Here is a 25,999-nt window from a genome sequence, read left to right on the forward strand (position 1 = left end):
CGTCTGTTTGTTGCACTGCTTTTTCCTCTGGACACATTTCTGCACAATCTAAGTGTTGATTAAAGATTTAATTTCCCCATGGGGATCAATAAAGTTGCATCTTTCCTCTTAGTTCACTGTGTCCTTATAACAGCATCACATACAAGCTGTATATCAGAGCAGCAGAGTTGAATTCAGTTTAAAATCATTGCAAAATCAATTAAAGATCTGATATTCCCTCAAAATCATCTTTTAATCAAACCAAAGAGCATCAATTCAACTCCGCCATGGCTGCAGGATAAGAGCTCACCGCTACAGCAAATGACTAGAGATTTCCCAGTCAGACCTACACATCTATACTAAAAGCTCCCATCTTACCCCCTGCTTTTCCAGCTGCTCTTTGTCAGTGAGATCATCAAGCACTTTCAGCCAGGTGTCCCCCACAGCCCAGACTCGGGGTACCCATTCAACACAGACAATGGGCCGTCCACAAAAAGCAAATCAGTATTCTGCATCTGCACATTTCAGCGGCTAATAAAATGCAAGAAAAAAAAAACATGGCTCAGCATTATGACAGCTAGTCGTAGGCTAATTAATCTATAGTGCCTTGTCAAGTAGCAGCATCAAAGCCAACAAAACAAGAAATAAGCCTAAATGACCCAAACAAATAAAGGAAATGCGTTTATTATCAATGTGTTTTTTATGCATAACAGCTCCTCCCTGTCCAGCATTTTACTAAATAAGTTTTCACTGCACACACACTTTCCTTATCTAAATGTTGTCACTCTGATTCAGTTTGCTTTCTTGCAGCAAGCCAATTATCCTGCTTGCCTGGTGTGGATTGGCAGCTGCTGTGGACGGAGAATCGGACCCGTCCAGCCGGGTCATGAGAAGGAGGTTAATCCGATTCCTCGCCACCGTCCCAGCATTCACTTATACTGGTGTGAATTGTTGATTAATTGTTGATATTTCAACACTTTGCTTCTTAGCCATCAGCCTGGTATAATAAGGGTACGTTCTGATTTTGTTGTTCTTTTTTTGGGGTGGGAGATAATAAAAGGTGAGGCGACGGTGACAAACTCTTGTCTCCATGCATGGGAAATAATTCAATATTATCATCTTTCAATACAATCATCTCGTTAAGAAATCATGGTATTGAGCTATCGTGACATGCAATTCTGTTGACTAAAATAAATAAATATAAAAATAAAAACCAAATGTAAACAATATACAAACATCAATCTGGTTACTGAACATGTGATTTTGCATATGTTAGAAGATAATGTTATGTCAATATCTAAATAGTTTTTATAATTATTGTGATATTAATTTTCACATCCATACATGTAATTTATCTTTGACTTTACAGGTATCATCATAAGACATAAGATTTCAGTTGATATTAATATTGCTTTAGTATTCGCTTTTGCGTTATTGTGCAGGGAAATTAACTGAAAAACTTTAGTTATTAGCTATTATTTAGTTATTCTTACTCTTATCCCCATTTCTACTAGTTGGCCAAAATAATTTCTACATAAAATGCCATCATCGGCCAGCATCTCCACCATGATCATGTGGAAAAAGTGAGTCATCAACCTGCAAATCACTCTTCTCACAAGACTTCTCACTGACTTTCAATGTCTTGTTTGGTGAAATTCAAGAACTCAAAATTGGCATGTTTTGGGGTAAGACATGACATTGGTCAAAATTTGGCATCACAGAGACCTTTTTTTTTTTTTTTTTTTTTACACTCATGATTAAGTCAAGTCAAGAAATTATAGTGAAATCATTTAATGTAAAACTGCTGCTATATAAACACAAATATCCATCACAGGGTTTTCCTCAGGATGTGAAGTTTTGGTCCTACGGAGAAAGGTCCAGAGAGCTGAAGCATACTGATGAATTTGGGTAACAGTGACTCTCTCTTTTTTCCCTGTTTCCTTTTCTTATACCAGGTTATCTTTTTTTTTTTTTGGTACTATCTGTCTTATGTTAACAATGTCCTTTTGTATGTGTACTCTATATCTGTTGTATTCTATATATATTTTTTAACAGTGTTTTTACAAAAGCCCATCTAGGGACAAACATTGCAAATTAGCTTAGGCTATAAATGTTATGATATGTGACATCAGACTATTTTCATTTAAATGTCTCTGTCCCTATTCAAATAAAAAAAGTCAAGTATGTACGATCCATTCATTTTCAAAAACTTCTAGGGCCTTATTTTATTTTTCTCAAGACCACACGGATTTCAATGATTTTCAAGGCCTTTGGGAACAGGTAGGCTAAAAGTCAAAAGTCTGCACAAGTGAACGGAGGATCATTTCTAAAGCTACAATGTCTCATATCAGTTACTCAGCGGTAATCTCAATGTATCATCATTCATTGGAAAGTGAAACACTGTCAACAGTTGTCTAGACAATGCCTGAATGCAGTTTGATCCACTATCGACTACAGCCGAATAAACCCGAGCCTAAAAAAAAAGTCTGGGGCCTGATAAAACCTAACTAACAGTAAAGTGCTCTAAACTAATCAGGACATTCATATGAAAGTAATGGGCTAGGCTAAATGGGCTAATTATCCAGGCAGGCGTGTTGGGAGGAAGGCTGTAAGCTAACTGTTGATTCTCTGGTTTAATCTAATCTTTAAACACAGAAGGCACACCAGTACCGGCAAGTAAAGAAATAGGTTTAATGTTGATAGATAATACTCACCAAAGTCTCCGAACCTGGGAGATACCTCCTTTCTGGCTCCAATCTGGTGATTATACGCGGGTATAAAAAAAAAGTTTTACAACATTTCTCCCATAATCACGTCGTGGTTTCCTCGCAGGTATCCTCTCTCCTGAAGTTGACGGGTAAGTGATGTTATGATGTAGACAAGTTGGTCGAAGCTTTTGGAGATGGGATTTTTATTTATTTTATTTTTTTTTACTGCTAAACACCCTCAGTGTTTGTTGCTACGAGGCTCTGTGGGAACTGCTTTGTGTCCGCGGCTGCATCTTCTGTCTTGTAGCGGATTTTGAAAAGCGCCTGGTGGAGGAAGGGGCGGTGACCAAGATGGCCACAGTCCGGCCCACTGTGGACCAAATGATATATAACATCACCATCATGTGTCTAGGGATTCTTACTTTTCATTCTCATCATTCTTATTCTCATTAAGTATTCAGTCCAATAACTCATAGATGGGTAACGTTTTTTCTAAGATGGCACAGGATATAGTGTAGTCCTGGTGACTCATAACCTGGACCAGGGATGGGGGCATTCATGAAGTGAATTGAGAATACATGGTAACCTTCAATCCAATTTCTGCTGGAGTTGGAATTACAATTGCACCCAGCTCTAAGGAAACAAAATTGAATTGAATTGAATTGGAATGACAGGAAACTGAATTGAATTCCATTAAATTCCAAGACATCTAAGACATGTAATCTTAGATATGTGGTCAGAAAAAACAACAAAATAACAACAACATGTAAACTAAACAATTAAACAATTAACAATTAAATTCAACTTCCTAAAATTCCAATTCAATTCCAATTCTGTTCCCTGTGGGTTTTCAAATTCCAATTCCAGTTCCTCAGTTGAATTGGAATTGATGAGGAAGGATGATACTGATTGGCCCATAGGGGGCGTTATAATCACCCCTAAAAGTCTTTGACTCTTCACAGAGATGTGAATCTTGGTACAGGTGCATACGGTATCTGGACATGCTGAACATTTTTGCCTCCAGGACCCATAATGTCTGCCATACATTTTTTGAATTTTTGAAAAACCTTTAAAACTGTTCTTCTCATGAATCGCAGGTCAGAATGACTTGAAATTTGGCAAGTAGCCTGCATCATTGTCTATAAAGCAAATGGAGCAGCCACTGATTTTACATCCCAGTGACATCACAGATTCAAGGGTTTTTAATTTCTAGCTTTAGGAAAGAGCAATGCAAGTTCACAAGTGTTGACTGAACTGTCCTGGGACACAGAGATAACGTATGTGAATTCTTAAAATGGGTGGCATTCCTCTTTAATTGGCTATGCCTTTACTTATAGTTTGCGAAAAGCAAAGTGATCGATCCTATAATGGCCAAGTTATTAACCTAGCATTTTTCATTCTATCCAACAAACCAAAATTCAACAAACTTTAAATTCATGACAAAGTAATCAATCGACTTGAAATTCTACAGTTTGGTCAGAAACGTCATTTTAAAGATATCTGCCTCGCCACGTGTCGATATGTTGAGATTTGAAGAAAATACAGCCATTTGAACTTCTGTTGTGTTGTGATAATAACAAAGACTCCAATACCCACAATGCACTGGGTGAGATGACAAGTTTCCTGCATTTGTATCAGGAAACGTCTCCACGGTTTATTAATGCTTTTTTAGCATCAGTTGTACAGGGTCGCGTGACAGTTGTACTGCCCATTATCCCCCTTTATTTGTTTGTATTTGTATTTATTTATTAGTATCCTTTTTTTCTCGTACTACTTCCTTCTCTTGCACTGCATGTTTGAATCTCTGGTTTGAACATGAACCAATAGCAGCAGAGGATAGATTCGTCTCACTTGAACATTGACCTAATTTCTCTATATTTCACAATGCTCATGTTGTCAGCAGGAAAGCCCAGCTGAATTCCTCTTCGGTTCCCACTTCAAACCAGGAAGAGGAAGCGTGAGTCTTCGGACAGCAGAGCAGATTTTCTTGTTGCTGAGAGACAAAAAAACCCCTGCCTGTGCCAAGAATGAAGAGGGCTGTGTTATTTGTGATCACTGTCTATGTCTCTGCACCTGTCCTTCTCTACCTGTTCCCTTGGATACTGGGCCATGTCATATATGCCCACTTGTGTAAGTAGTGCTTTTCAGTCTATGTTTCTATTTAATGTACAATCACTAAACCTCAGATCAATGTGAATCAATGTTTTCTATCCGTTAAATGTCATAAATGATAGTTGTTTGCAAGGAAGACACAATGTACTATGTGTACTATTTGTACTATGCAAAATATGTATACATAGTGTAATAAACTTTGCTGACCATGTGTACTTTTTGTCTACTGTGGCTGCAGTGAGGATTCCCTTCTTGGTGGATCTTGACAGACCTGAGGAGCTGCTGAACCACACCTGCAACTTCTACCTCACTACTGAGGAGGGCATCTCAGTGGGAGTATGGTGGGTTATTTATGGGTCTCTGTTATGTGTCTGTATACCTCACAACACCATGAGCAGGGTTGGGGTCAATTCATGAATGAAGTCGAATTGGTATTTGAAAAAAAAAAAAACTACAAGAAACAGAATTGGAATGAAATTCTGTGAAATTCCATGTTTTTTTGTTTTGTTTTTTCTTACCACATATCTGAGATTATACCCATAGTGTTATACAGTATATTATCAATACTGAATATCAACAACAAATGAAAATGAGCTGCGAATTGATCCTGCATAACATGTAATCTTAATACATACATTATGAATGAATGCATTTGATTTGCTTAACTGTCTTTTATTTGATTCATAACGTTTGATTTACAATGTTTAGCGAGTCAAGACAACCTCTCTTAGAAGTGGAATTTCATGGAATTTCATGGAATTCAGTTCAGTTCCAATTCTGTTTCCTGACATTCCAATTCAATTCCAATTCCCCACCCTGACCATGAGATACAGCATACATTTTAGGTACGGTGGAGTGAACATGGCGACGATCTTCCCATTGAGCGTACACAAGACCACACAAATCTATATCTCACAACACACTCTTTGTTTGTGCTATCTTTGTGTCTCACAGGCATACGCTCCCTGCCAGCCAATGGGAGGAGGCCGCGGGGAGAGGCCCTGAGTGGTACCGGGAGACTCTGGGAGACGGACGCCCTGTTATTATCTATCTCCATGGCAACGCGGGGACCAGGTGGGACAAGTGCAGCAGGATAGAGACCCTTGAATAAGTCCTAATGGAGTCTAGTGGGTATTACATGATCTCTCAGGCCCCTGGGTTTATCCATAGGCACAATGAACACAGAGAGTTGTGGGTCAGAATAAATGAGCCTGAAAGCCTCTTGTGTGTTTAAATTCACTCCTGTCATTTCATTTCTACAGGGCTTTAAATCACAGAGTAGAACTGGCGAAGGTACGGTTTCTATTCTAAAACATGACTGATTTTCAGCTTTTGGTTAATGCAACAGTTTTGACTTTCAGCGTTGGATGAAATGCAAATTTTTGTGTTCTCTCTAGATCTTAAGCGCTGTGGGGTATCATGTCTTGTCTTTAGACTACAGAGGTAAAATACCCAACATTGCTTTTCAAGTGATTATTTTTCTGCGAAACTCAAACATAATTAAACTTCTAGAACATAAGAGGTGGAAATTAGACCAGTAGATAGATGTTTATCCAGAGCTGCAATACAGTATATATCATTATTACCGACATATTCTCTTGTCAGTCAATACATTGTCTTTACATGTTGTGTTGTGATTCTGAGGCTTCTTATTTCTTCTTCTGAGGTTTTGGAGACTCCAGTGGGGAGCCCAGTGAAGCTGGGCTGACCACCGACGCCCTCTATCTGTACCAGTGGGTAAAGACACACAGCAGTGGGAGTCTGGTCTGTCTGTGGGGACACTCCCTCGGCACCGGGTCAGTCAGTCCCTGTCCGGCCTCGTTCTGTTAATGAATCATGTCTGCCGTCCATGACACTAATAGATCGTTCTTTTTTGTACAGGGTGGCAACCAATGCTGCACTGAAATTACAGGAGCAAGGTGAGTTGAAGTCTTTTAAGGGCAGGTGCCTCTAATTTACTGTTTGCAACAACTGAAAAATCAAACTGAATCAATATGATGAACCATAAACTGCATTTCATGTGTAAATTAACCCACAACAGCACTTAGTGTGGCATGTGGTCATAAACACTGACTTCACAAGCCTCTAAAATTAAAAGAAATAACATCCATCTATATTTATTTGTTGTTTTATACTCTGCCACTGTCTTTAATATCAGGGTCTGCTGTTGATGCTTTAATCCTTCAAGCTCCATACACCAGCATTGGAGAGGTGGTAGCCAGCCGTCCAATCACTAAGGTGAGGCCGTCTGTGGCCGTCTGTGGCATTTCTGTCTGTCTGCAGCCCTCCGGGTGTTTACCAATCCTCTGCACTAAAACACAGCTGTCTCAATTTCCTTTTGTTTCAAAAGAGGAATGCCTTGTGCAAACAGTTATAAAACAAAACAGACATGAAGACATGAAGATTTGTTTTTTTACTTCTGTTCAGCAAATAGAAAAAGAGAAAGGGGTAAAATGAGCAACTTTTTATTTGTTACTATGGCAAAATAAATGTGAATTTATTTGTAAGAAATATTTGCTATGCATACATAAGGTTATTGAGCATCAGTTGAAAGTAAAACACTTTCTGTAGCTAATACAGTTGATCTTTTGGCACAACTTATCCCAGATTTAAAGGCAGATTTTATCCCACAACCACCATTTTGACTAAACTGCTTCACACAGCAACTCAGGCCCACAGTTATGCCAAGTTTAGGACTTCATATTGTACCGTATACAGCCTTAAACTAATACATACAGTAATAAAGCCTCAATATCTACTTCCATTTAGATACAAGAATCATGACGTCTTTACCATGATGAGATCACTTGACAGCAAAAAACACTTGTCCATCACAGATTCAGGAAAATTAATTATCCTTCCTAAATCTGTGATTACATGATTAATTTTGTGTATTGTTATCCAGATACAAGAGGTGGCTCATCTTACCCACAGGCTCACCTTACCCCCTTCTCCCCTAATTCATAAAATGGGCAGATATTTACTAAACACCCATTTCTATCCTGCAACTATTTGTATGTTATTATAAGAGTTGACAATTCTACATAATTTCTAAACTCTTTTTTTTTCCAGATGTATATGTTCTTCCCAGGATTTGAAAGCTTGCTTTGGAACATCTTGGAAATGAACAACATAGTATTTGCTAATGAGAAAAAGTAAGTACAGCATGACTATGAAAAAGTGCCTGTCCTGTTGAAAAGAACCATCGCTTAAGCTAGTTGGTGGTGCATTTCTCTAACCTTTATCATCCTTTAATAACTTAAACTTATATACTTAGAATAAAATGGTGCTTAATGAATTTTATACAGCTTTACTGACCAAAAACTGTGGTCATATAAGCTACTGTGGTGTATGTTTTGGGTTTGTTACACGTTTGATCAAATCCATGTGTGTGTCAATGATAGAGAACACTTTTTACTTTTTTTTTTTTACCTCAATGTCGACACAGTTTAAAGACTTTGACCAGTCCACTTCTCCTACTGCATGCAGAGGATGATGATATTGTGCCCTATCACATGGGGCTCAAGGTACAGTGGAGCTTTTTGCATGCTTCCCTTGAATGCTCAAATGTTTTCCTCTATTTCTTACAGTGTGGGAGTCTGCTTCCATGTTGAATTTCTTTGCGTTTTTGTCCGCAGCTGTACCAGATTTCACTGCAGACTCAGAAAGAGCGTAACACGGAGGTTCAGGTTCAGATGATCTCCTACAGCGCAAGTCTTGGATACTTGCACAACAAAATCTACTTAGATCCCAATCTGTCAAGTGTGGTTGTGTAAGTTATTGATCATTAAAATTGACATGAATTTTACAATACATGCTATACTAGTGCACAAAAACTAAAAATACAGGTGTACACTACATGTATCAGTCAATATACCAGTTTAAATGGGCTAATGTTTGTCTATATGGTATATGTTGTAGTAATTTGTTATGTTTTTATTGGGTTTATTGGGTTTTTTCTGTGTTTTTGTCATCATGTGTTTTAATTGTACACCCTGTCCACAAACCATATTTCCCTCAGAGAACCTAAGTTTAAAAATGGACATGAATTTAATATTTTATCTGCTTGTCATTGCAGGAAATTTCTACAAAACCTGAGACAGTAAAGCAGCTTTCACCCTCCAGAGAAGTGAAGTCTGTCTGGCAGTTTTCTTATTGGTTTTATCTCTCTTCTTCTCCTGTTGGCTCGTACATATTGCAAGACAAACTTTTACATTCCGACAGATGTATTTTTCCACCACATAGTGCGTGTACTTCTTCTGAAAAAACTGGAACAAGAGCACTTCACATTCCACTATGCAGTATGGTTTTTATTGTCAACACTGGGATGAGATACAGCACAAATAAAGTACGTTTGTTAGAATTTTGCCTTCACCAAGTTATATCAATCACGAAAAGACAAGATGTGATCAGACCAGGGTCAAAGAGGATCTGCAAATAAATCATAGCATTTGTTTTAATCCATGTATGGAGTATGGATGGGGTTTGTCACCAAGGACAATAGAATGGCTAAAATAAAGTTTAGTCACAGGAAAATAATTGAAAATCAATTTAGTCGACTATTGACAACCGAATTCATGTAATGCAGAAAAACCCACCCATCCTGTACTCCATGCAAGTTAAAACAAACATGAAGAATTAATTGCAAATAATATTTGACCTCATTATCCACAATGTCTCCTGGTTTACTGTTTATGTGTCGGTGTTGAAAGACTGTAACAGACATGTATTGATGCAAGTGCTTTGGCTGAAATGCCTTGAAAATAAAAAGTGTGCAGAAATTAAAGAGCTGTGCAGAGGGCGTTTCTGATTGTAAATTGTAAACCTAAACAGTGCCATTTGGTCTTGAAACAGCCTCACATTTTCTTCAAAGCCCTGGCGGTCTCTTCGATGGCCTCTCGCGGCTCGTTTGGAGGCGGGATCTTCAGGTCGGTCGGCTCCACCCCCCACACCTCGGTCGCGTAATCTGTGATGGTTCGGTCGCTGGAGAATTTGCCTGTGGCCGCGATGTTCTTGATCACCATCTTCGTCCACTCCTTTGGATTCTTTTCAACCAAAAAAAAATATAAGCAGATGTTAATTATGCACAGCTTCAACATGCTTCTGTGAGACTTTCTGTGAAACAAGTTCAGTTTTAGGCAGTTTGAGTTCAATTTCCTCATAATTCTTAGCGTTTGTATTAACCTGCATGGAGTACCAGAGGGGTGGGGTTTGACGGCATCAGGACAATTAAGGTAGTGTCAGCTAAGTTGTCAATCACGTCAAATATAATACCATTAAATGCTCTCCTGTGGGTGTCTAAAGTTTCTGGCGCTCTTTGGCAAAGCCCACCCATCTGGCACCAAAGAAGACTAATACAAACCATAAAAACTGTTTGCAAATATGATTAGATCCTTGTCTGTTTGAGGCAAATGTTACCTGATACAGTTTGCTGACTTTCTCTTGGCTTTTCACGTAGGCTTCGAAGTCTGCAAACACTTTGAAACTGAAGAGAGAGCAGAAGGGAATAGAGTGAGCTCAAGTCCAAAAACTCCCAACAAAGGCCAAAAATAAGTGTATGAGGAGAGATCCAAGATTTGAAAAAACTGATGCCTACTAAGGCAAAATGATTGATGACCTCACAGTAAAACAGAGATAAAAAACACATTAAAGAGTAACTAAACCCTAGAACACTTCTGTGGTTTTGCTCCCATCTAATGGTTCAAATTGTGCTATTGCAATTGCCATCTGCTATTGGCTGATCTTTGGTACCAGGTGATGTCACCATCTATAGAGTCCAATAACAGATGGATTTGCAATAGCATGCTTTTATCCATTAGACGGCAGCAAACCCCAAAAAGTAGTCTTGGTTATTAGCCATTCTAAGACCTTTGCCTACCAAATGATAACATTTTTGGAGATGGAATCGAGTGACGAATTTCAAGTAACTTTTTAAATATGGATATATAGTATTTTGAAATGGAACCGAACCAAATGCGGAGTTACAGTAATTTACTGTATGTTGCTCACCGGTCGTATTTGAAGAGCATGTCGGTGAGGTCTTTGAAAAGCTCTGGATTTTTGGGGCTGAAAAATCCACTTGTGATCTGGTCCATGACTTGTTTCAGCTCTGGAATCTTCTTGTAGTATGTCGTGGCATTATATCTAAGAAAAAAAGAAACAAAAATTGGGGTATTTTCAGCAGCATAAACAAAGATACAGAAAAGATAATACAAAAATGCAATACAAAATCGGAATAAAAAAAGAACCCTGTACCCCTTTTTGTCCAGTTCAGCCACGTCCTCCACCCTCATGCCGAAGATGAAGAGGTTCTCCTCTCCTGCCTCCTCGGCCATCTCCACGTTGGCTCCGTCCATGGTGCCGATGGTGAGCGCTCCGTTCAGCATGAATTTCATGTTGCCTGTTCCTGAGGCCTCGGTGCCGGCAGTGGAGATCTGCTCCGACAGATCTGTGGCAGGGATCACTGTAGGAAGACGAGATCATCACAATTAAAGTTGCAATCCGCATGATTTTTATATAAAAATACACCCGTCATGAAGAAACAACAGAAAACAGCGACCCATCCCCTCTAATTAAGACTTTGTAGATTTGCAGAAAACAGAAAAATGTTCTAAAACATCAACGGTAAATGTCAGGTTTTGGTGTCAGTCCCTCAGAATCAAAGAGCTAGAGCTTCTGTGTAGACTCACCATTTTGCACCGACATTCAACAATCAATCACAGAAGAGGCAGAGACCAATTTCTCCACCCACAGTAGCCTCAATAGACCAGAATGCAATGCTGCTACAAGACATGTTGCTTTTTGAGGGGTGTGACTGTCAGTGCTACTCAATCTCTGCACATGGTGCATTGAATTTTTATTATCTTATGAATGAGAATAATTCAATGAAATATAATGAGGCACTTGGCAGAAGAGTTTTCTCATATAACCATCAAGCTGACAAATGCAAAATGTATACATGACATGGCAAAAGATTAAAGTGCATCGGTCAACATGCATTTTGTCTTGTTATGGATAAAAAGAAAAAGGTTACTAATATGAGAGTTTTCTGCATGGTACCTTTCTCTGCGAGGGAGACCCTGTAGTTCTCCAGGTAGATGACCTTCAGCTTGTTGCCCACCACTGGGTCGTTGTTCACCACATCAGCCACAGAGGTGATCAGCTTGATGATCTTCTTTGCCATGTGATACCCGGGAGCGGCCTGCAGGGGGAGACGGTGGATAGTTCAAAAAAAAAAAAAAAAAAAAAAATCACACTTCCTGACTTGCAGTATTTTAGTGTCTCCGTAAAAGCTGTTCGATCATGTCTGGTTGAGCCGCTACCTTGCCACCGATGATCATCGTCCGTGGTACAAAAGGTGCAGTGGGGTTCTTCTTGATGCCTTGAAAAAAAACACACACATTGATTATGAGTGATAGTTATAGTGTTAATATTTGCTGAGCAAATTTTTGGGGAATATTCCCAGCAAAAGGAAATAGATTTATATGCAGGGAAAGTCAGTATTTTTTTCTGGGTAAAAGGAAGTTGCTTGTTGCACAGAACAGAACACCAAAGCTCAGTAAGACAAAAAATAAATAAATACAATTATTATAATAATTGTAATTATTATACATTATTGCCCGTGTTTATAGCAGTCTGTATGTGGTTTTATGGTTGTGGAGAAAATTCCACACCTGACTGAAATGGCAGTTGCAAATAATTCTTAGTGTCTGTTTTAACTTGCTTGGAGCACCGGATGGGTGGGGTTTCCCACACCAGGGCATGTCAGATGGAGTCAGGGAGGTTGTCGCTCACAGAATAGCAGACCTGTGATTACATGTGAAACTCTCTGGCATGACTAATGCGGTGTGAGCGGTTCACATACGGTTGTACATGACGATGATGTGCAGGCAGTTGAGGAGCTGACGCTTGTACTCATGGATTCTCTTCACATGGACGTCAAACATGGAGGACGGGTTTATTTCTACCCTGTACTCTTTTTCCAGGTACTGGGCGAATTTCACCTTGTTGTCCTTTGAGAGAAAATGAGAAATACGTGACTTGCAGGAAAGGAGTCATTCGATAAGGTGAAGCTGTTGAATCACAGCTGTGGCCTGTGACCTGTGCTGACATGTACTGGCTTTAACGCAGCAAAATGCAATTTTGCAATCCACAGATAAATCGGATTGTATTGCCCTTTGCCTGTTATGACATGCAGAAATATCAAATGACTGAGAGATATCGTCATGTGTGAACCGATGTGTAGAGAGACGTACAAGTTACACTCCCAGGGTTAGGAGGTTTATATTCCCACCAAAGCCTTCCATGTTTCAGATGCATGCATTCATGGCACTGCAGGGCACTTTGGACAAAAGCATGCACCAAATGGCACATGCTATGTATAGACATTCATGCAGCCATAACAGGGACCAATATGCTATGGAACATTTATTCTACCAATTGGGCAATTTATCAAAACATGTTTACATGGTTAACCTGTAACCTCTTTTCATGTCAGATGATAGAGCCTCTAATTTCGTAGCAAGCCTTATTTTTCCTTCTTTGAACCATAACAGCCTGCTGGGCAAAATACAAATGCACCATCTGGATATTACCATGCCCTATTCTCCTCACTGCTGAATTTTTGATGTCCAATTCATTTGTGGCTTTGTTTGTCATCTCGATTTTGAGGTGGGATATTTTCCCTCTGGGTGTCTTTTTATCGCACCTGAACAGTTTGTATTTCTTTCATTCATCTCCTCTCTTTTTGTTTTATCATTTGCATGTACAAACAAACCGAGGCTGGACCCTACCTGTTTGACTTTAGAGACATCCCGGATGAAGGCAGCATCATCGACAAAGTCGTTCAGCTTCCTTAGCTGGCTGAGGTCTTTCACATAATCCTCCCCGATAACCTAAAGAAGATATTAAAGGTCACAAATAAATCTGGATGTGCAAAACAAACCTGCTTTTTATAAGGAGAGTGTGTAGTTCATTCTACTTCATATATATATATATATTTTACTGAGCTATTTGGAAAGCTGAGTGGAACAGGCTGTAAGAGACACAGGAGAGAAAGCTCTGCCAAGATTCGATCGTGCGCCAGCTGGGTAATATATTGTTGCGGAGGCAGGGGTCTTAACCGCTACACCATCTCTTGGCACTCGCTCATGTGTTTGTTCCTGTGTCAGCGTGGTCAGACCTCGGCTATAAGCTCCGCCAGCCCGGGGTTGCAGAGCAGCAGCCAGCGTCTGGGAGTGATGCCGTTCGTCTTGTTCTGAAACTTCTCTGGTTCCAGTTCACTGAAATCACGGAATCTAGACAAGAAAAACAGGAAACTGTTCTGAAGGAGGAACTTCAACTGATAACGTAGAGGGGACAAAGTAATAGAAACACCTTAGTATATACGAATCTGTTGAATCTAGGGCTGCCCCCTAATAGTCGACCAAACGTTAGTCGATGAGAAGAGTCTTGGTCGACCAAGTTTTCATTGGTCAGTTAGTCGCAGGGAAAAAAAACAACAACAAAAAAACCTTTCAAACTCCATTCGGGAGCTGCGCCTTGTCGTTAAAAAGTTATTAGACCAGGGTTGCACTTGGTGGGTGTATTGCTGGGGACCCAAGGACGTGCAGTGTCGGATTTGGTGCAATTTGGACACATGACATGTTCAATATTAATAAACTTAGAATAAACAAGCGGACAGCACTCTGTGCAGCAGCGGGGCTCAAAGCAAGCAACTGATAGCCTACGCCTATTGTGTGTTTTTTTTGGGTGAACCACAGTGTATTTCACCGGTGTTTCTGACTGCGAGTAACCGCGACTTGGGTGTGTTTTTAAAAAAAAAAAAAAATTTAAATAATTAAATTATTATCATAAACGTGCGACGACTAGTCGACTAATGGCTTGAACTAACGACTACTAGTCGACTAGGAAAATATTTGGTCGGGGGCAGCCCTAGAAACACCTTAATATATATGAATCTGTTGAATCACATATATATGAATATCAAGTAGCTAAAAAGGAGTATGGCTGACTCATCAGACCATATTACTTTTTCACTGTTCAGTAGTTTACACCAGGTGCTCTTTACACCAGATTATACAGTACGTCTTTGTTGAGAATGTGTCAGAGAGGTGTTGATTCATTCCTGTGGTCATTTTTGAGGCCAGAGTTATGTGATGTTTAGCAACTATCCTTTTAACTGTCTATCCATCCCTGTTTTTGCCATACATTTTTCAAGATTGTTCCGCTTGCCTTACCTTAAATAATTTTGTAGTTTTTGTGACCAATGCAGCTACAGTTTGCTTCAAGTTGCTTAGAAAACTCATATGTTAAAGTGATGACTGACGGGCCTCTTTTAAAGCTAACAGATAGAGATTTAGTTACTGTGTTTCTGTTATTTTGTCCACCTCTTTATGTGTTTTTTTAAGCTGGGTGTCATCAGCAGAGGGCTTACACATCAGTCTTGATGATGTTGGAGTGTATCTCAGCGACTCCGTTGACAGCGTGAGATCCCACGATGCACAGGTGAGCCATGTTGACCCTCTTGCATCCGTCTTCTTCAATTAGAGACATTTTCCGCAGCTTGTCCATGTCTTTTGGAAAGAGGGTTGCAATCCCCTGGAGTGAGAAACAGACACACACACATTAGGCCGGTTGCACAGACACAACGTATAGGGGAGGGGGAATAGCAGCTTCATATCTCATAGGACAGTTCAGTCAATATGAGAGAACATTCATTACTTTGTCCCGCAGCAGAAATCCCCTCTATCTGTGATGACATGTAGTTGCACGGCTCCATAGGAAGTAAAGTGAAAAAGAAGGAACTGGTAACTGCGACAGTAGGATGACTGTCTGTGTTTCTGAACTTAAAGCCTGATTGTAATATTAATACTGTAGTTGTAAAAGGTCTCATTTGCTTTCTATGCTTTCAAAGTTAGTCTCTTTTCCCTGCAGCAGCTGCAGGATGTTCAGCGGTGTGACATCACAGATTAGAGTCTTCTCTGTTTTTTGGAGAGAGATATTGACGTTCATAAATACTCATTGGACTGTCATATGCAACATAAGAAATAACAATTCTTAAATAGAGTGGTATTTGCCTTTAATCCGTGCTCATGGAATCAGCCTAATCAGTGTTATCCCACTGAGCAATTTTACATTGATTATAGCTAAATGGTTATGAATGTTTAGGCTAAAATTTGCCTACATAGGATTTAAAAGTGAAAGTTTAGTAGACGCCCACATCTTAGACTATGTCTTCTGGGGTATCAAAAATAAAGCTTTATCTTTTACATAGACTTCTCTGGTGCATATTTTTAAAATATGTAATAATGTATTTACTGCTTGGTCTAAAACTGGGCTACACATCGCCAAAAAGCTCTTGGGCTATATGAGAGCTAAAGCAGAGATGTAACTTTGAAATGACATCTAGTGCTCAGCTATACACTTTCTTATACCAAAGGCACAGGCATGGCACTTTTAAAAACATTTTACTTTTCCATTCGAATTTCTTCCAGACTACAGGTGCTGAGATGACGGGCTGTGTGTGTAAGCCGCGGTACGTACGTCGAGGTGGATCTGGTTGATCTGGTAGATGATCTGCAGGTGTCGGGGCAGCAGAGTCTCCAGCAGCTCCACCGGCCAGCGCTCCAGCGCCTCGGGCAGAACGGTGTGGTTGGTGTAGGCGAAGGTGCGCTTGGTGAGGTCCCAGGCCTGACGAGGAGGGAGGAGTTTACTTTCCCTCTTGTTCAATATCATGTCTGAGCTTTGAAGTTAATTACATGTCAACAACGCAAACGTGCTATGTTGTGGTACGATTTGATATTGAACATTGAACAATCTTCTCTCTTATACATGAACATTATACAGACAGGAATATTTCTTACATCTTGGCACTATGGCTTTGACCCTTGACCTCCTTTGTGTTGGTTGCTTGCGATGGTGGTGATCTATGAAATTTAAGCCTTTTCTACTGTTGCACTCATTGTAAGTCACTCTGAATATGCGTGCCAGCTAAATGCCTAAAATGTAATGCCATGCAATGTGCCATATCTCATTCTCACCCACCGTGTCCCAGTCGAGTTTCTCGATGTCCACAAAGATCCTCATCAGTTCTGGGATGGCCATGGCCGGGTGAGTGTCATTCAGCTGGATGGCAACCTGGAAAATACAACATCCACTAATGTAGTGACTGGGGGCATGTTTCCTCTTCAGATCAGTAATTGTTGCTGAATAACAGTAGGCTCCATAAGTGTTTGGACTGCAACCTGTTGTGTGATAAGTGTGTCAGTTTTACTTCTAGGCTATTTTCAGCATTATTAGATGGACAGTTAAAAAGCTGACTCTGAAAGACTGAAAGATAGGGACCATGCATAAAAAGAGCTGCAGTTATTTAAAGCACAAATCAACACTAAATTACATAAGGCAGAAAACTATTGTTGCACTGCTCTCTATGGGTTGAAATGTTTAAACATGTTGCACTTCTGGCCGCACAATCAGTGATATCAAAGCAGGTGTTTTGCCAAAACCAATAGAGAGAAATGCAACAATTTTCTGCCCCATGTGAAAACACCTTGCACAAAGTGATAATATCTGCAGGGTTTGATAGGGTTGGTGATCTATACCAATGACTCAATGATTACCAGGTGCTGAGATTTCTGCCTTTAAAAACTAACTTTTCAGTCCGTACTCTGTTTTTGGAACCAAAACTCCCCGCCCTTTGAATTTCACGACCCTCCCAGTCCCCTCTTCACTCGAATTTTCACCTGCTCAGTGATGGAGGACGGTGCTACGCAACACATTTCCTTCTCAAGCCAAAAAAGCAAATGACAAAGCAATATTATTATTCCAGTATTTTGCATCTTGATACATTATCTCTACACTATACATTTCTGTTGGATCTCTGCTCTAATTGTCTGTATTTTGAAAAAGTGACTTTATTGTATGTGTCAATTAGGCCACCGCAATTCAAGAGGAGACTTATGTAGGAATAGATCAGCTCTATCAATGTTGTTGCAATTCCTACTTGTTAGAGAAAATTGCTGTATATAATGCATATTTTACTAACATCTAATATTTTACTAGCATCTAATGTAATAGTCTGTCTGCCCCAAAAGTGACCCTTCCGCTGACACTGTTTTAACTGTCCTTAAAGTAACTTTTCTGCTGACGAGTATATTTTAAAGGTCAGCAGAAATCGGGTAGAACTAGACAGCACATGATTCAAAATAATCACTTCTCTATTAGCTCATTTGTACCACTGTATAAAAAGATTACTCACTTTCTCCTCGGTGGAGAATACAGGAAGTCATGCTATGATGAACTGTACTCTCTCCATGCACGAATAAAGCTACTCAACTGCAAGAGACTGAGACTCAGCCTGGTCATTGGTAAACCCTGAGAGTTTTCCTTGATCTAAAACCTACAACAGAATATTTTCTGCAACACTCTGGTCACCAATAGAGGTCGATAAAGGCCAGATTACTTCTCATGTCCCTTTAAAACAGACTTTCAGCACTTCAGCCTCACTCTCACTGCCCAGATACTGTTGGAGCTCACTGTACACACTCGACTCTGAAGCCTACTTTGTCTGGGAAGCTCTCGAACGAGCTGCGGCCGGCGGTGCCCTTCTTCGTGGTCTTGAAGCGACGGATGATGTCTTGGAGTGTGGCCGCCACGACAAAGTACTCCTGCTTCAGACGAAGTTCCTTTCCCTCAAAGAACTACAGCACAGGATTATGTGGAGAGGAGAGACCACAGTGAGAGTAAAGGCCGTGATACAGTAGGCAACTTTTTGGGCAACGCAGATGATCAAAGTTCCCAGCAACAGGAGAAATGTGAGACATGGGATAAAAATATGTATTCAAATATTCCCTGGAAAAGAATATAATTAAGTTATTGATGCAAAAATGCTCAGGCGCCATTATTGTCGCCCATCAGCATCGCCCAAAAATCATATCTTATTGCATATCACTGCCTTTAGAAACACATACACACCCACATGAGCTGAATGAGTAAATATTGAACTTACATTGTCGTTGGGGTAGAGCACACGAGAGATATTCTCCGCCAGATTTCTGTCCAGAACAGCCTGGATGTAATCTCCAACATTAACTAAAGACAGTTGGAGTACATTTCAGTTTCCTTGATACAGCAGGGATTGCATCTGTGTTTACAAGTGCTCGTAATTAAAGTTAAAAACTAAAATTAAAAACTCTGCAGGAGAGGAGAGGAGAGGAGGAAACTGCATTTGTGCTATTTTGCAACTCAGAAATCTTGCTGCAAGGTGCCAGTGTTGCAGCGGTTTCCTTCTCTCTTTGCAACATCTAGCTTTTGAAAACCATAGTGAAATTCTTTATTGCAAAAAAAGTGAGTTTTTTTTCACGTGACAAAATTGGATTTGGCACTCACAGTCTCTCAAGTTGAAGTCATTGGGAGCGCGAGCAGACCACAGCCTCATGGTGTTCACAGTGTTGTTCATGTAGCCTGGGATGGGGGTGTCGTAGGGCATGGCCAGAACCACCTGCAGTCACAACAACAAACAGGCCGAGTCAGCAGTAATAAGAAGACAAAGCACAGTAAGGATACACAAGGTGATAATACAAAAACAGGAGGAGAAAACTGACTAATTCTCATATTGATATACTGACACATTTTCAAAGTGATATGACAAATAAACTGGCAAAGCTTGCATAGAAATGTCGCCACTTTCCCAAGTGATATTCACAGGTTTACAGTAAACTTGCCTATCAATATCTAATTTACAGACATCTACAGTACCTGAGTGTCCACCCATTTGGAGCCATCTTTTGTCTCTTCTACTCGTCCGTAGAAGTGAACTGGTAACATGTACTCAGGACGGGCTTTCTCCCAGGGGTTTCCGTGCCTCAACCAATCATCCGCCTCCTCCACCTAGGTCGATAAAGGGTAAGTTTCAGTATAATGCTGTTGGATGGCAGGGTGGCCTAGTGGTTGGAGAGACATCCTTCAACTGGATGACTCAGGTTTAAGTGCTGAAGTGCTGTAGTGTCCTTATCTCTACCAGCACAAGCAGCGCTGTTCAGTAGCTGAATCTGACCTGTGGCCTCTCTGAGGAGGGGGGCAAGAGAATAACAAAATTCTCTTCAGGGATTAATCAAGTATCACAATGTTAAATTAAGCGCAATCAGGTTCATGATCATATCAGACTCTGTGCGAAGTGCTGAATAAAATGCACCGATCACTTTATACACTGTGCAGTAGCAGTGCTGATTGGATGTGCAGGTTCATCCATCACAGTGAATGAACGATGAGCATAAATCCAGTTCAGTGTTCAAAAGTGCATGTTTACACTGAGGGTTTGCACTGCAAATAGCCAAAAAGGGCAAAAGCCTTTAGTTGTGGGAACTCTTATCACAAAATACGCAATCATGTTTTTGTTTCTGAAGCCAACCGCCACCAGCTAATGCAAGCAACGTTGCACCACTCCAACGGTGCTAAAGGGGGCAGACCACAAGCTCAGTTACTGTTAATGATTAGCTTGTGATGTAGTGACCTACTTCATCTGTACTTATGGCCCCATTCAACTTTGACTCCTAACAGCATGAACATAAGCAGAGAGGAGAATCCATCATTTCATAATAAAAGATAAAAAAGGATCTACGACCTTAAAAAGAGAAGCTGTGGTATTTGTTTGTATGGTGAAACTGAGTTCCAGCTAAACCCTTGCATCATCATCATAAGCAAAATAAATTGTAGTTAAATCATTTGGGACAATTCAACTGCGATTGATGGTCTTTGGTGATTTGAACTCTATGAGAAAAGGGGGATTTAGCTGTAGTTACCTGCCAGCCGTCTCTAATCTTTTGGTTGAAGATTCCATATTCGTATCGGATGCCATAACCGTACGCTGCAAGACCCAAGGTGGCCATCGAATCCAGGAAGCATGCTGTGTGAAGAAAAGAAATCACAATCAGATATAGAATCGAAAACACAAAATCTATAGTGCTATATAGAGAAATGAACAAGGATGGTTCATAGTGTTAGTGGGGAAATAAGTGTTCATGTGCTAATTTACACCGACTCTTGCAACATTGCTGTGGCTAAGGTTTACAAGTTGCTTCAAATGTTTGCACACAGAGGTATTTGATGAACAACTGCCAAGGTAGCCCAGGAATTTTTCAATAGAGCATTGTTTTAATGGAGACAATAAAGTGTTTGCAAGAAAGCAAAGTAACTGGTGTTGCATACATTTCCTGGTTTGCAGGAAGGAACAGAGTGGCACAGTACTTTCCATTGTCAGTTTAAAAACAGCATGTAGTTTATTTTTTTCTGTTTTCTCTTTCCTCTCTGCTGTGAGCTGGAGATACCATACAAACTCTCTCTCTCTCTCTCTTTGTCTCTGTCTCTCTCGCTGTCTCATATAAATGCATGGGTTAAAAACATGTGCAGCCAGATACCTGCCAGTCTGCCCAGACCTCCGTTCCCCAGACCTGCATCCTCCTCCATCTCCTCCAGGTCCTCCATGTCCAGGCCAAGCTACAGCAGAGAAGAAGAAGAAGAAGGCAACTCTAAAGCCTGCTGCTCACATTTTTAAGAGAATGGAAAAGGACATCAGTTATTATGTGTGTTTCAAGACATGTGTGGATGTTGCTGGCTCTTTTTTCGTCCTGTATTGGAGTGAGGTTTGTGGCTCCTGTGTTTGCAGCCTTGCTCTTCTGTCTCACCTGGTAGATGGCCTCATCGCAGGCGTTCTGCAGCCCCAGGTTGATCATGGTGTTTTGCAGCGTCCTGCCCATGTAGAACTCCAGAGACAGATAATACACCCGCTGGGCAAGGAGAGCGCAATGTAAAGACAGAAACACAGAAAAGTGCAAAGCTGAGCACAAACAAACCTTTTCATTCACTCAGAGAGACTGGAGAGAGCTACTTCTCAACAAAAATCCAAAAGACTGAACACAAACGAATCTTTCTGCTGTTCTTTTTTGATTATGTCTTTATTAAATGAAGGTGCAGAGGATGTAATATAGAATTCATGAAAATATTTGGATTAAGCAAACATTTTCCTGCAGGAAATAGCTGTGTAAACATTATGCAACTACCTAGAAATGTCTCCTGGAAATTTGGAAAGCTTGATGCAACAGAAACTTTGCACGTAACTAAATAAAAAAAATAAAAAAAACATGTCACATATACTTCAGGATATGATGAGGGATATGTTTCAAAATAAACAAACACTGACCAAACATGTATTTGTGCATGTAGATGACATTCATTTGAAATTTGTTTTGAGTGGCCAAAGTATATTTGCATGTATACTTGCAGGTACAAAGTCAAAATCTATAGTGTTGTGAAGAAAATGTATTTCCAGTGTCCAAAACATATTTCAAATGCCATCTACATGCAAATATATATATATTTTTGGTCAGGTTTTTGAATATTGTGAAACATAATAGCATAGCAGCATATTTTGAAGTTTTGAAGTGTATATGATAATGTATTTTTTACAGTAGGCTATGGGTTGGCAGATAGATTGCAATGCAGAAAATCCATTTGTCCAAAAATATATTTCAAAAGAAAGTCATCTACATGTAAAAATATTATAACTTTACATAACTTTTGGGCGTGTCTAATAACGTCTAATGACCATTTTTGGACATTTTAGGAACACACCTTCAAACACATTCTAAAGTATATGTGAAATGTATTTTTTACAGTGTGTGTTGACATGGAGAAGAACAGGATTCAGCTCAGTTTCAGACACCGAAGCTGTGATCCTGGATCCTGGACTGGCTGACAGGTGAACTTTTACCTTCGGGTCTGCTTCATAGTAAAACTGCTGCGTCCTGATCCATCGCCCCACCAGGTGATCTCTCACCGTGTGAGCCAGGGCGAAATAATAATCCCGAGGCGTCGCAATGTTTCTGTCCTTCACCAGAGTGAAGTGCAGATGGCGGTTGAAGCCCTTCTTGAGCTCGGCAACATTTTCCACCCCGACAATCCCCCTGATGCTGATCTGCTTGCGCTTCTCCTGGTCGGTGAGAGGTGTCGCCATGGTCGGCAGGTTGCCCGAGTTGTCCGACTGGGAATGAAGTTGGAAGGTAAAGTGGAAGCGATTTTGATGCGGCAGTCTCCTCCTCTTTAGTTTTCATTGGTGAGTGCAGGGGGAGGGAGTTTCCCCGGCCAGCCTCTGGTGATCCGCAGAGCTGGGCAGGGGGAAAGTTTAATAAAATATACAGGAAGATAAATGCACAGATATATAAAGGATAAACCCAAATAAACTCAATACTATTAATAAATAAACTATTTATCATAGTAAGTTATATCAAACTCATGTGAGTTATATGAAGATCTTAAAAAGAAGAAGAAAAAAAAATGCTTTTCTGAAAATACTATAAATTTTTGTTTACATTGTTGGTTGTTTCACTTTTATGAATGGATAATAGATAGATAGATAGATAGATAGATAGATAGATAGATAGATAGACAGACAAACAGACAGATGGATGGACAGATAGATGATAGATAGATAGAGATAGACAGACAGATAGACAGATAGATAGATGATAGATAGGCCTAGATAGATAGATATTTCAGGCGCCATGACATCTTGTTGACACCTATTTATTGAATATTCACACATACAGAAAACACAGAGGCTCATATTACACTTCAAATAATCATAATAATAGCAGTAATGTGGTAATGATAGTCATATAATTCATAATAATCATAGTAATCATAATAAGTGTCAAAATCATGGTAATAACAATGTTCATTTTATAGTCATAAAAGTCTCCATAGACATATTTGAGTAGCATTGTAAATAACAGAACATGACATTCCATCCTCAAACAGGGCAACAAATCACTTTGGAGTTAAAATGAGGTTATAATGTAGATAACACACACACACACACACACACACACACACACACACACACACACACACCTGTACAGTGGGAGAAATAACATCCAGTGTCGCCCAGCGACTATGTGTAGCTTTTTAATAATTCATAAAAGTTTGCCAGGGGCTTACGAGGCTCTATGATAGACTTCAGATGTCTCCCACTAGTTTGACCGTTAACAACATTAAGGTGTTTTTGGCTGGTTCAGAAATAATGTTACAATCACACACTGTTGGAGAAAGATAGGACTTAAAGATTCTTCAAGGGATTTGTCATTTTCAGCTCATCTACGTGTTTGGAACAACACACAATTATATTATTTTTCAACAAAACATGCCACATATTGACACAGAATGTATTGCGTGAGTATATGTTGAGTTGAAAAGTAACAGAACTGTGTGGCATCCCAAACTAGACATATGGATGTGTTGAAAATGACATTTTATTTCAATGCATTGTTAGTTCTGCTGTTGGATTGAACCCAGTGTGTTTTTGTCCTGGAATCTGAGGTTGTGTAATCCTGTGATAATGGCTGCACTTGTCTCGGTATGAGGAAGCTCTCCCTGCTCACTGACCCGCTGGTAAACGGCCTGCTTTTGTACTGTCAATATTTCAGAGCGAGAGAGAGAGAGAGTCTAGTGTTTTAATTGCAGCCGGACAAAAGGCTTACCTTGGAAAACAACCAATTAACTGTTGCGTAAATCAATGTTTGAATTCAGCCTTGCAGCCTGGGCAGCAGGCCTTTAGCACTACTAATCCACATGCACCCCAAGCACATAACATACTGGAAATTATATAGTTTACTGTGCACGGCCATTTTACCAGCCATGTGGTATCAGTCCCAGATGATTTACAATCAATGTAATCCCAAAAGAAACAAAATTCACAGAGGAATCGGAAAGTAAGAAAGACCTCGCCACACCTGACTGTATTATTCTCTTAAATACTGTGGTTACATCCATAGGAAACATAATTAGTGTTGAGTTTTGCCCTTTACTATAGTAAAAATATGTAGCAGCAGGGTGAAGTCAGGCATCACAGATGTTACAGTAGACTCTGCTGAAGCAATGAATCTAGTTTGTAGCAAAGTTATATTAGTCTATTGGGTATTTGGGGGGAAAAGGCACACCCATGAAGCTTCAACACAGGATAGCACCTTAAGTATATGTTGGACATGTAAATCTCAGGGCAGCGATGCACACGGCAAACATTTGGGCAACTCAGATGGGCAACAGTCTCATGTAGTTGCCTCAACATTTGTACTTTAATCACTTTGGGACATTTTGTTGCCAAGAAGAAATTGCTGACCATGTGTCTCACTTTGTTGCCTGTTGCAGGGAGTGTTGCCCATATGCGTTGCCCCAAAAATTGCTTAGCACATCACTGTTCTTGCTGTTGCTTTTGGAGAACATAAACTGGTTCTCACGATAGCCGATATCACTCTCCAGTTTGAGAACAAAATCAAAACTACTTCTGTAAGCATGTACATAAAAAGATTTCATTTGGACCACCTTCCTTTAATAACTATATATCAAATAAAGCAACAATGATGAATTATCATTGGAAAAACTCTGAACATCAATAACTTATTTAGCTATACACCTCTTCGCAATAGATTCATTTCAATAACAATAGTACAAAACTACCAGGATTCAGTCACCTACGGTAAAAGAGCTATAACTAAGCAAGTTGCAATAGCACCTTATTCAAACAGAATATGAATCCAATCAACATCGTCATCCATCACACTGTCACCATGATCATCATCACCGTCTTTCACACTGTTCATATCAATAAGCAGGATACTATATATATTAAACAAAATGACACCCTCCCCTTTTGAGAGCTGCACTGTGGAGAAAGGCTGCATGAAGGCCTTGCTTTCCGGTTGCATTTATACACTGATGCTGTATTTTTACAAACTATATAGAAGGTTCACACAAGCTAAGCCACTATAAGAGCGCCTCATTTACACTGACGAGAATACAACAGGAACACAGTTGAGAGTCGGACTATTGCTCTCTTCCAGGGATCACTGCAGCCGCCGCCCGCCCCTCATCTGCACACACCAGTTTTGTTTTTAAGTTGTGCTCCCCCTGGTGTTTGAAATATATGACGATGTTCGTGGGCAAATGGCAGGAAAAGGAAGAAAAAGAAAGCGTAATATACAGGATATTGTGTTTGTTTGTGTGTGTGTGTGTGTGTGTGTGTGTGTGTGAAAGAGAGAGAGAGCAGAGCGAGAATGAGGAATGAGATATACTCAAATGTATGTGGATGGTATGATGGTGGCTCATTTCCCTTAGTCAACTCCAAAACACACTCTTTCCTTTAAGCACAG

The 25,999-nt window shown here is 40.0% G+C and overlaps 2 protein-coding genes and 1 long non-coding RNA gene across 3 annotated transcripts in view; 2 read left to right on the forward strand and 1 right to left on the reverse strand.

Annotated features, from left to right (window-relative positions):
* Positions 1-25,999, forward strand: part of LOC139909618 (uncharacterized) — a 230,486-nt gene that overhangs the window by 143,242 nt on the left and 61,245 nt on the right. The gene's annotated exons all lie outside the window — the stretch shown is intronic.
* On the forward strand, positions 4,569-9,428 carry LOC139908861 (lysophosphatidylserine lipase ABHD12-like). The gene is made up of 12 exons (XM_071895708.2): positions 4,569-4,817; positions 5,038-5,140; positions 5,754-5,873; positions 6,062-6,092; positions 6,197-6,242; positions 6,466-6,595; positions 6,681-6,718; positions 6,958-7,037; positions 7,872-7,954; positions 8,248-8,326; positions 8,438-8,571; positions 8,878-9,428. Exons 1-12 carry the CDS (start codon positions 4,715-4,717, stop codon positions 8,903-8,905), a joined length of 975 nt encoding a protein of 324 aa, XP_071751809.1. The 5' UTR covers positions 4,569-4,714; the 3' UTR covers positions 8,906-9,428.
* On the reverse strand, positions 9,512-22,829 carry pygl (phosphorylase, glycogen, liver). The gene is made up of 20 exons (XM_071895680.2): positions 22,567-22,829; positions 21,482-21,583; positions 21,215-21,293; positions 20,600-20,703; positions 19,557-19,688; positions 19,188-19,299; positions 18,808-18,890; positions 18,362-18,499; positions 16,845-16,937; positions 16,344-16,490; positions 15,235-15,398; positions 13,981-14,095; positions 13,592-13,693; positions 12,664-12,811; positions 12,122-12,180; positions 11,859-12,000; positions 11,055-11,262; positions 10,809-10,943; positions 10,218-10,284; positions 9,512-9,844 (listed from the first exon to the last, which is right to left on the reverse strand). Exons 1-20 carry the CDS (start codon positions 22,807-22,809, stop codon positions 9,656-9,658), a joined length of 2,562 nt encoding a protein of 853 aa, XP_071751781.1. The 5' UTR covers positions 22,810-22,829; the 3' UTR covers positions 9,512-9,655.

The sequence above is a fragment of the Centroberyx gerrardi genome, chromosome 17 (assembly GCF_048128805.1).
Source record: "Centroberyx gerrardi isolate f3 chromosome 17, fCenGer3.hap1.cur.20231027, whole genome shotgun sequence".
In the NCBI taxonomy this organism is placed as follows: Eukaryota; Metazoa; Chordata; class Actinopteri; order Beryciformes; family Berycidae; genus Centroberyx; species Centroberyx gerrardi.